Source organism: Falco cherrug, chromosome 4 (assembly GCF_023634085.1).
Source record: "Falco cherrug isolate bFalChe1 chromosome 4, bFalChe1.pri, whole genome shotgun sequence".
Taxonomy (NCBI): Eukaryota; Metazoa; Chordata; class Aves; order Falconiformes; family Falconidae; genus Falco; species Falco cherrug.
In genome coordinates, this window is record NC_073700.1 from 50,141,922 (window position 1) to 50,153,201 (window position 11,280).

An 11,280-nucleotide genomic window follows, 5' to 3' on the forward strand; every position below is an offset into this window, starting at 1 on the left:
GGCTGTGCCCACAGAGGCTGCCTGGGGGAGGGGGGCGGGGAGAGGCAGGCCGAGAAAAGACCTCGCTCCCTTATCCCACCTTCCAGCCCTGCCGCGTACTCTGCACCCCTTCATTCCGGTAACATCTCACTTTCCCGTCACAGGGAACGGCGATGAGCTCAAGAGGTTAAACCGTGCAGCAGCTCATAAAGGCTTACGTGTGCAGGGGAAAACGTGTATGAGCTTTTCCTAAGCCACATATTCACAGCACTCGGTTTTTCCCTACTCAAAAGTGCACTCCTGCAAAATCTCTTCTATTTTTTAAAAAAATATATTTAAAATTGCTGTTACTAACGTGCTTCCAGATGCAAACAGAGCAAATGCACCCCTATTTCCCAGAGCAAAATGGAATGTGTCATACAGAAAGGATTTAACAGCTTGAGGCACGTGGGTGCTTTTGCATACGGAGGCAAAAAGTATTAATGCCCGGGCTGCGAGTGGGCAAAGGGCAGAGCGAAGTGAACCCTGCAGCCGCAGAGAGCATTCCCGGGCTCCGGTGGCGTAAACTGGGCTGAGATCTTGGCCCGTGTTCGCCGCGCCGCTGCCATCTAGCGACAAAATATTGGGTACTGCAGCCGCCCAGCTGGTGGAGCGCTGCTGCCACCTAGCGAAAACATTTAGGTACTGCAGCCGCCCGATTGGTGGAGCGCTGCTGCCATCTGGCGACCAAAAATTGGTACCAGACCACGGGGCTCGAGCGCGTGTCCTCCGCGCGGGAAAGATGCTACCGACGGCGTGACGCGACCCCTGGTCGTTGCAGTCGAGCCACTTCTACGCATGCGCTGCCCTTAGTTTGCCAGAAACCCCACTGCACATGCGTAAAAGCCGATTTCGTAATGCGCATGACCCGCTGGAAACCACGCCCCTAGGCATCAAGTCCATTCTGCGCATGCGCTGTCCTTAATTTTCCAGTATCACTATTGCGCATGCGTATTAGGGTTAGGGTCCTAGGCTGCTACCTGAGAAACGTGTCAGTGTTTGCTGCCCTGACATCCCTCTACTATTTCTGATGTCACCACCATACCTGCCCCTGCTTCTTTGTAGAGGATGAAGAGAGAGGGTGCTGTGTCCAAGAAGTCTTTTGCCTGGGGCTCTGCATTTACTTCACCTGCATGGCTCCTTTGATCTTCCAAACTCACTTCTGGAACACAAAAACACATGCAGCAGTGACTTCGTGGAAGTGGACAACACCTAAACCAAAATCCACCAGCAGCACAATAAGGAATAGGACCAGAAGCCCCAGATTTTGAAAACCCTCAGCCCCTCCTCATACCTGTGCACCTGTCCATTGGTGCTGGCACCTCCTCCCCCAAGATGTCGCTGCAGTTTTCAATCACAAACTCCACCAGCATGTTCCCCTGCACACATCAAAGCCTTGGTCTCAGCCTACGAGTTTTCTCCCTTTGAGCCTCCCAGTTCTCCCTGCCATCCCCCTGGGGAGGGAGGAAGCAAGCAGCGCGGCCCCGCTTAAACCACAACAGCCTATTAGCATTATAGTGAGCTGGTTAATGGTGAGAGTGCTCATCCTTTGTTCTCCATCAGGGTGCGGGCGTCTCCCGTACCACATTGGGATGCACAAAAGCCTCAGTGATCCAGCTGCTGTTGGAGCTGATGGAAAAGCTTTTTGGGTGAGCCGACGTATTTCTAGTGGCCAGCATGGCAGTTTGCTTTATACCATTGCCCTGAGCGTGGGCATCTGGAGAAACTGCCCAGCAGTCAGTGTGCAGGGATGACGGCCGCAGGGGACAGCAAGCTGCAGGTGAGGGTCAGCAGCGGCACCGTGTCTGCCTGCGTGTTGCCCTGGCTCTGAGCTAATGGCGCTGCTCCCCAATGGAGCATCCATCGAGCCTGAGCACAAGCTGTGTCTTAGCCGGAATCCGAGCAGGAGCCGAGAGGACAGTGACACCTCCAGAGGTGCCATCCAGCCCCCACCTCCCTGTGGGACTGTGCTGTGGTGTCAGTCCTAAAGCACCTGAGCTCAGCAGTGATGCCCACTGGCAACGAGTCTGGGCAAAGGGATGATCCCAAAGTCCTCCCCTAGGACGCACCACCAAACAATATCTGCCTAGTCCCCAATTATCGCATGGCAGACGTAGTCAGAAGAGAGGAAAGATCATTTTATTGATGACATCAGCTGCGGGCTGGGGAGGTGGTGGCTACCCAGGAGCCCCAGGGCTTCAGGTGGGAAAACAGCACCTGCAACGGTAAGAGCCAGAAAGCACTGCTAAAGCCACAAAGCCAGGACAAGGCATGACTTGGTTGCCCTTGCTTTGGGGAACGCTTTGCAGAGTGCCTTGCCTCAGCACTCCTGCCCAAAAGACTGGTTCTTTTCATTTACTCCAGCACCCGCAGCAGACAATAAAAGCCTTACACAAGCAGCCTGCCACAGCAAGAAAGGATCTTCCTGACTTGCTCTTCAGTTCTCAAATGGAATGTTACTGCCTGTGGAACAGGGTTTAATAGGCTGTATTCCCAAGACCTCTGACTCTCCTTTACTGACCTGGGCCCCTGCGTCCGTGCTTTTCCCAAACGATATTTGTTCTAGTGTTTGGTCCATAGTTCCCCATTCTAGTATCTAATATTGCATTCCACCACTTCATACATTGACTTTTCAATCACTCCATCTGTCTCTGGCTGCCCCCCTTGCGGGCAACATGGAAACACAGATCAGGACTTGCTTTGCAGTTAAACTGTGTCTATCACACACATCACTGTTGGAGGAAAATGCCAGATCAGTGCTACTGTAGGCTGTACACCTCAGCTTTGTCCCCTGTATAGCCCAAACCAGGACTGCAAGCGCAGTCAGCTGATAGATGCTAGACAAAAGTTTAATATTAATAAGATTATGCCTGACAGTTCAAAGGAGCTTTATAGAACAGGAGACCCTGCCCTTTAGAAGGCTGAAACGATGGAGATTGTCTATTGTGATTACTCAGAACTGGGACGTACGGAACCTGAAGCAATCATCCTTGAAAGCAGCAGCAAAATAGCAAAGTGATCAAGATACAGAACAACTTGTTAAGCCAACCGTCAAGATAGGAACTGATAGAAGATTTATTATGGAATCAAGAGATTATGTAATGTTTAGGTAGATACTATAAATATGTGACTGAAAATCTTGTAAGCTTGTCACTCTCTGGGGAGGTGACCCAACGCTGCTGGACCGATTAAAACATGCAAACCTAGAGTAACCCGTAAGAGTTCGAGTCTCTTCTTTTACAATCACACTCGCCGGGCAGCCCTCAGCCACGCAGGCAGTATGTTACAAGGTACTGTGCACTTACATACAAGTCTAGGAACACTGACAGTTTGCGTTAGCACACAAAGTACATGTTTCAATGAACAACTGCCAAAACCCAAGTTCTCATTTTTTCTGGCCCTAAGCAGCATGTTAAGTTTTCAGCTATTCACCTAGAATTACTAGAATATTTTTTACTCACAATTCATAACTAATTTTGAACATGTAACAGGACAACACAGACAAACAAGACACAGAGCGCCATGTCAGTTGTTACATTCTAGGAATTCCCCAAATCTTAAGACACCCTAAATGAAGTTCTCAGCTTCCTAGACCTTAAGACAATCAAATATTCAAAACAAAGAATAAATATAAATACCTTTAATGCTGCGTAGAAGTCCTTGTCCACTTGTGTGAGAAGTCCAGTTGTAGGGGACTCACCAACAGAAGATCTAGTTGAGGGCCCCGAGGGTCCCCAGGCCCCTGGATTCCAGCAGTGGCGGAGAGTTCTCCTGCCTGGCTCGCCAAATTGATGCCAAAATGGCACAGAGTAACTGCTCACAGACCAATTTTGTCTTTAAGCAGCAAAGTTATTTATTTCGTGCAACGTCAGGGAGCTAGCCGATTCGCACCCGACAAACTAGCTCCCAAGTTTTCAGTGAAAAGTTAGGTATTTTATACAGTTTTCCTGAGAGGTTACACAACATCTTTACATACATAGTCATTTGATTTGGACACCCAATCATTCCATTCATAATAGGGGGGGGGATCTAGGTGGAATAGACCTTTCCATTTTCTTTCTTCAACTATTTCCTGACTTGGTCTTCTCTCCTTCAGGTGCCCACCTTATCTTTTCTAATTCAGAGTACATTCCTTTCAACACAAACAGAGCATTGCCATTTATTTATTTATTTATTAAGACCTTGTTCTCTTTCAAAGGTGCAGCAGCTGTTTCTTGGCTTTCTCCACACCCTGGGCTGGGGCCCTGATGGTCACAGTGTCACTGCCAGAGCTCTTGGTGGGGAAGTGGATGTGGACTCCACCACACTCCTCCACGATGGAGCGGATGAAGCAGCCTTTGGCAACAATGAGGGAATTGTGCAGTTTGGAAGGAAGAGACCTCCACCTCTGTGCTGTTGGCCTAAGAGAGGACAGCACCAGCCTCTTGAGTCAAGCTGCAGAAATGTGTTTGCACCCACTTTGCTTACCCTCTCCCACCTTGCTAGGATCTTTATAGATCTGGAAGAAATGCCTGAGCAGAGGGCTTTGAGACTGGCTACTCCTGACAGGAGCAGTCACAAACTTCAGTTTACGAGTCAAGAACTGACTGACACATTTGTCTCCTCCCTGCCCTCACCCATTACAACCACATCTGTATCTGTGTCTTCTAGCAAGATTCTCCAGTCCCTCAACCGCAAAAGGCCAGTTGCTTCACTCACCAGCTCCTTCTGGATGACAAGAATCCTGTGGCGAGCAGCCTCACAGTTTGCTCTCTTGCCTGTGATAACAATCGTTTCTGAGTTGCTGCTCTTTGCTGGGAGATCAATTTTGGTGTTGCTTTCTTTATGGATCTGCCACAAAGGAAAAAAAGATCTCAGAAATGTCCCATGTCAGAAAAAAAAGAAAAGCCCTTGCAGGCCATATTTGACATCACCAATGAGCAGGAGAGCGCATCCAGTGGGATTTTGCTGCAGGCAGTGATCATCACAAGCACTTGAGTTAGGAAAGATAGTTCACCTTCTTGATGTTGGCGCCTCTTTTCTTGTGGAACTGTTTGCAGATGGGGACAGAAATAGAAAAGCTGTTTTCAACCCAAGGGAGAAAGGAAGGGAGAACTGAAGATTACACTGTTGTGGCAAGTGAGGCTTACCTTCAGGAACTCTGATAAACAAGCTTTTGACAATAGGCTTAGACCCCAGGAGGTTCTGAGAGACTTGTAGGAATAAACAAAGGCAAGTACGTTCTCCTATAGCCTTCACATAACAGGTACTACCCCCCACCTCTATTCAGCCGAAACAGCGTTGACAGCTCCCTCCTCTTGAGGTGTTTTAGCTCTACCCAAGCCAGCAGAGCTCTGCTTTGCCCCAGGGTTATCCAGGCATGTAGGAGGGAACAGCAGACAGAAGACCTCCTTACCAGGTCTGCCACTATCTTTTGCATGTACTCTGTGCACTTCACCTCATTTTTGGGACCTCTAAGTTGGACGATGTCACTCGTGTGCAGGGTCTGGGAAGCTGATGATAACCTGCAGGAGGTGGTCATTTACAGTCAATTCAAGCAAATGCAAGAACCCTTGTGTCAGACATGCAAAGGTTGGGGGGATCCTACACATCCCCTTTTCCCATTGAGAAAAGGGGAACCGTGTTAGCGGCCTCTGGCTAAAAGAACCATCTTCTCAGACACTTGCGCTACAGAGCCACTAAAGTTACAACTTCAGTGACAATAGGCCTACTAGCCATGTAGGAAATAACCCCTCTGGATTCCTCATCTCCTAAAAAGCCTTACCTCTGGGAATTTCTCCCAGATTTCCCAGATCCGCTCACCCTTCTGCCCAATGATGGTCCGGTGGAATTTCTGCTCAATGATTAGGTCCGCTGTGCGTTCATTTTCCTGATGGGAACAGAGCTCACACTGAGTGTTCAGCTGGAGAGCCATATACTTTTACTTACCGGTTTGCTGCCCGACAGTTTGCCAGCACTGTCCCTCTTTTCTCTAGACAAAATTCACTCTAGGTTGACAGAGAAGGGCTACCCGAGGGAACAGAGGAAGACATTTGTGAAGAGGAACTTGCACTTGTCATGAGATCCAAGTGCTCGGTGGGCAAGGGGCACACACTTGCACCTGAAGGTTACAAGGGAACACGAGAGCCCAAACCCTGCAGTCTCCCAGACATCACATCCTACCCACTTACCTTACAGGAAGAGAGTTCCAGCAGCTCTTTCTTGGCCTGTGGGACCCCCCGTGGGTCTCCTTCAACTCTGATCAGGTTGCTCTTCTCGTTGCCTGGGGGAATGCACACAGACACCTTGTAGAGGTCCTTGATCCTGTTAACTTCAAGGCAAGGACTGTGGTGACGCGGTCTGCTAGGCAAAGACTTACAAGCAAAGCACCTTGATTATCACTGCTCAGAGGCTGCTGAAGAAGTAAACCCACCTCTGAGAAGGGCTCAGTGGGGTAGGGTTGAGACAGGGGAAATTGCCTCTTCACCCTGGAGTTCAGTGAGAGCAGATCTGTGCCATACAAGAACCTGTACAAGTAAATACTGTGGCATCTACAGAGCCAATTGCTCACTTGTCAGAGCGAGGCATGTTTCTTCCCCAAACAGTATCACATTTAGAGCAGAAGGTAACCATTCATTTCTACCCCAGATTCTTTGCTGGGGAAGATGTTGCAGCACAATCAAACCAGTAGACAGCAAGCAAGGCCTTATCATTGGTCATACTCTACTGTCAGTGCTATATCACCTTCCTCCAGAGATCAGACCACACTGCTTCATCTTCCCCACCCCCCAATCCACAGGGCTATTTAACCACTTAGTGGGAACCAGCTACACCTGCACATCATCCGTGTCAATCAACCCACTGCCTCTGAGGCAAGGCCACAGCTGCATGATATCAATGCTAATCAACCCACTGCCTTCATTCCTCTACAGAGAGAAGCTCACCAAGCAGATTTCCACCACCCACAGCTGGCTGCTAAAATGTAATTCACACAGAGCAATGCTTAAAAAAAAATAATCAACAAATTTCCTCCAGGACACGTTAAAGCAATTCCGCTACTGTTCAAGCTCCCAAGATACTTTCACACATTAAAGCCATCGCAAGGCCTCATGGCCCATTTCTCTCCTTGTACCACCACCGCTCCAGAAAAGCAGAGGAAATGTGATGAAGACAGCACACTGGGTGAGCTACAGAGCCCCTGATACGATCTACTAAACACAGAGTGTGAGCATGGGAAGGACTAGAAAGGCACTCCACTTACTGTTAGCTCCATTCTTGCCAATGAGGTGTCAGTGGAATTGGTGGTCAGCATTGATTTCTGCGTAATCCATCCGGTTGATCTAAAAAGAATTGTATAGGGCCAGGTAGGGTAGGCCACTGCTTCTGTCTCGTGCCCTAAGTAACTGCCTACTGCCCGTATTGGCACTGACACACCAGCAATCAGCTACAAGCACTTCTCCTGCTCTTAAGCAGAGCACAAGCATTCCTCTGGTTTGAGAAGAGAGCATTGTGCTCATGAAACCTTGAAAAGACTTACTTATATGCCTCTCCAGCTATAACAAAGAGAATCCTTCCTTCTCTGCACCAAAAAAATTTAATGCTGACTTTTCAAGAATGCTATGGATGAGTTTCATAACCAAGGGGTGTCATCCACCTGCCACACAATTTGTCTTCTGCAAGTTCGATTAAGCATGTCAAGACATCATATGGATGCGATAAACCCCTCATCACCTCTGCTCTGTTGCCCCTTCTTCCCCCAGTTTCTTACTGGAACTAGTAACTCCAGCTTACCAGATCCTTGACCATGACTTCAATCTGTTCCTGAGCCACATGCACATCTTCTGTAGGTCCTTCCAAAGTGATGTTACCCTCTCCTCCAGTGAATTTGATGTGAACCTTGAGATGAAAGACGATGAATCTCTTAAGAATTTTCCAAGATCCAAGCCAGGCCAATGCTGTTGGTCAGGCCTACACCATTGATCCCTGCCACTAAGAGACGCGCTCCTTCCCAAAAAACCCAAACAAAATGCCCACAATTTTATGAGTCAGTAACTTAACAATTTTGGCCATATGGCAGTGCCTAGAGCCCAAGGCTCTGGTGCTGTCTCGGAGTCTGCAAGGGCTTTGGAGAAGTTACTCATCTAGCCTTTATCTAGATACCATCTAACTCACCAGGGAGAAGCCTTGTTGCAGTTGGCATTTCCAGGTATCCTACTACATCAGTTCTCAAAACAGCACCACATAAAGCTTCCTTGGAAGGGCTCAACCCAGGACAATAACATAGGATGAGCAGTGTTTGCAGCAGTAAAAGAGAGGGTTCCCTTTAATAGCAAAAATCTGTGCCATTTCCCCCTGGTTTTACCCATGCTAGAATACATCTCTCTCTTCCGTGACGAGTGATCTGGACTAAACCATTTTCTACACTGGGGGTGCTAAGCTAACCAGCTCATCCATACCTTTGGCATCTGCTGAGTTATTTTGGCCAGGTTCTGCCCTTTCTTTCCAATAATGAAACGATGAAGCCAAGAGGGGGCAGAGACCGAGGAGATGGTAAAACTGTTGGCCTGAGAGACAGAAAAACAGAGAAGCTGTTTGATGGACAAACTGGAAGAGGCCTTCACAACAATTCCGTTTCAATTCCCATGCTGCACCTCCGGTATTGACTTCTAAGCTGCACCTCTAATGGCCCAAGAGAGTCCACCCCCACTACACCTGTCAGTGCTCACAAATGTATCTTCATGGGACCTTCAAAGAAGGCCTAGCCCATCTTGTCAGTACCTTTGCATAGACTTCAGTCAATGCTTGCCCAAGTTTTTCAGGCTCTCCTCGCAGTATCACCATCTCCAAGCTACTGTCAGTGGGTGGGATCTCGACAGAGACTCCAGTCTTCTCCAAGATCTCCTGCAGGGAATTCCCCTTGGGGCCGATGACATACTTGTGCTGGGACTTCTTCACCTCCACTGCAATGGTAGTAGCCTTCTTCTTCTGTAGGGGCAGAGACACTGAGGCATCAATCACAAGGGAGTGGGGAAGGACAAGAGTGAAAGGAAGAGGCACAAGATGCAGTCAAACTCTGCACCCAGCAAAGAGCAAAGCCAAGCTGAGCACAGGGGCTTGGCAGTACCCTAGCACCCCTTGGACCTCTGCCTACAGAAAGCCTTGTGCTCAAAAATTCACAGGGGAAGTACAAAACTAGCATGCTGTGTCAAGCTCCCTGGGACACGACATGGAAGAGACCACAAACGCACACAGGCATGTCATTGTCCCCATCCCCCCTGTTGCACAACAGGGTTCAACTCCCAGCCGTCTCCCAGGCAGTGCTGTAATGCAACACTATGCAGGCTATAAGCTGATTATCCCTGTTGAAATCCAGACTGGTACAAATGCAGACCTAACCACGAGGAAAAACAGCCCAACAGCCCACAACAAGGATATTCACAGCAGCGTTGGCTGTGGGAAATAAACTGGAGTGACATTCACTCTTCAACAACTTCTACTTATGTAGCAACTTTGACACTGTCAGCTGGCCACCACTGTAGACTTCACACTTCTATCCTTCCTTAGTAGCACTGGTGTGAACAAGAGCCAGGGGAGCACTTGGTGGCCTACTAATTCCCACGATACAGAAAAGCGAGAAATCTGTCACCTCCCTGATACTATCTCCCCAGCTCCCACTCTGCCGAGTGAGGAAACAGTAAGATTCGGGGTCATGTACTACAAGGGCTGCTGAGCCAGATGCAACAGAGGGATGCGCAAAAGTAGAACAAGAAGGGAAGAGTGCCTAGGAGCAGGTGCCAGGGGAAGGTGGGAAGCTTTATGGACCATCCATACCTTCTCCTCATAGATCTTCTTAACTCGAGCCACAGCCTGGGCTAGCTGCTCCTTTTCTCCGGTGAAGACTATCTCTGTCTTGTTGACACTGGGTGGAGGAATGTTGATGCATGTCCCTGTGTCCTGCATGAGCTCACTCACCAGCTTGTTGTAACGGCCAGCAATGAAAGGGTGGTACACTTTCTCCATGTCCAGCTGCTCCACAGCATGCTTATCCTGGAAGAGCCCACAACAGACCTTGGTGGGAACTGCCCTCTATATTACAGTCTCTGCCAGGCACAGCTAAGTTCCCAGGGCTGTCTTGCCTGACACTCTGGCCCAAGCAACCTTCTCAGTTTGCGGGCTTGTAGATCTCCACCTCTTTCAATCTACAAATACAGTTGCTGCTACTGCTCCTTATTTACGATATTCACCCCTGTGATCTCCTGCCTTATCTCAGCTGGCACCTAAGACGCTTCACTTCAACTATCAAATGCTTGTTTTGACTTCAGAGATGGACAAAACACAGCACAAGAAGTTGCAGGACATGGCGGTGGTGCTCATACAGCCAGTGGCACAGTATACGTCTCCATTCAGGCTAACATTAGCCATTGACTGTAGCCATGGTGGCTACAAACTTCGACTATACCATGGGGAAGCAAAATAGCTGACCAGCTAATGCCATGAGAGAGATCACAGTACAGAGGTACCTGCTCAGCAGAGATAAGCAGGATCTCGTGCCGGGCCTTCTCAATCCCTTCTTTAGTGCCGCTAATCTTGATCTGGTTGCTGGGGTCATCTGGGTGGGGGATCTGCATTTTGCTTGCAGTTTTGAGCTTCAGGTCCTGCAGCTTCTCACCATTCTTTCCAATGACAAAATGGTGGTGTTCCTTGGGGATGGCAACTGTCGCTGAAGCCTGCAGCAGAAGAACCAAGCATCTGTGAAAAGCCTTGCCTGCACTGGCAGATCCACAGGAACAGAGCCAGGGAAAGCAAGTTAGACGCTGCTCAGTGGTACTACTGAGGAGCAAGCACAACGCCTTCCCAGCACATTCTGTTTGAGGGCTGACACTGTAACAGTGGATCTACAGTGCCTCTATGCCAGGAGTATAAACCCCACCTTTCCCTCAAAACCCTTCTGTTTGCACAGGAGTAGTACTCTGAATTAGCAAAGGCCTTCAGACACAGATGAGGAGGTGCCTATCCTCTAGTGTAAGACACTGCATCAGTACACCAGATAACAACTGAGATGACAGCTCACAGGTGGAGTTTATCTGAACTCTGACATCTGCTGCCAAGGCTACAGAGAACAAGACATACAGTATGACTCCTAGGAAAGAGAAATTCAACACCAGAAACCTACTGCAGGAGGCACGCAGCTAGCAGATGCCTACCACTACTTAAGTGCTAAGGTGTCTTCAAGTGTAGCACATGCTGCTCCTGGGACTGCTTCTAGAAGGCCCCACATGGACT

General features: G+C 48.9%; 1 protein-coding gene across 1 annotated transcript; it reads right to left on the reverse strand.

Moving 5' to 3' along the window:
• Positions 1–4,210: 4,210 nt before the first annotated feature.
• On the reverse strand, positions 4,211–11,033 carry LOC114015170 (vigilin-like). The gene is given in 11 exon segments (XM_055706782.1): positions 4,211–4,353; positions 4,635–4,725; positions 5,783–5,887; positions 6,189–6,328; positions 7,259–7,337; positions 7,789–7,893; positions 8,454–8,561; positions 8,776–8,982; positions 9,829–10,044; positions 10,518–10,724; positions 10,992–11,033. Coding segments are annotated over 11 exon segments (1,443 nt in total).
• Positions 11,034–11,280: the final 247 nt, after the last annotated feature.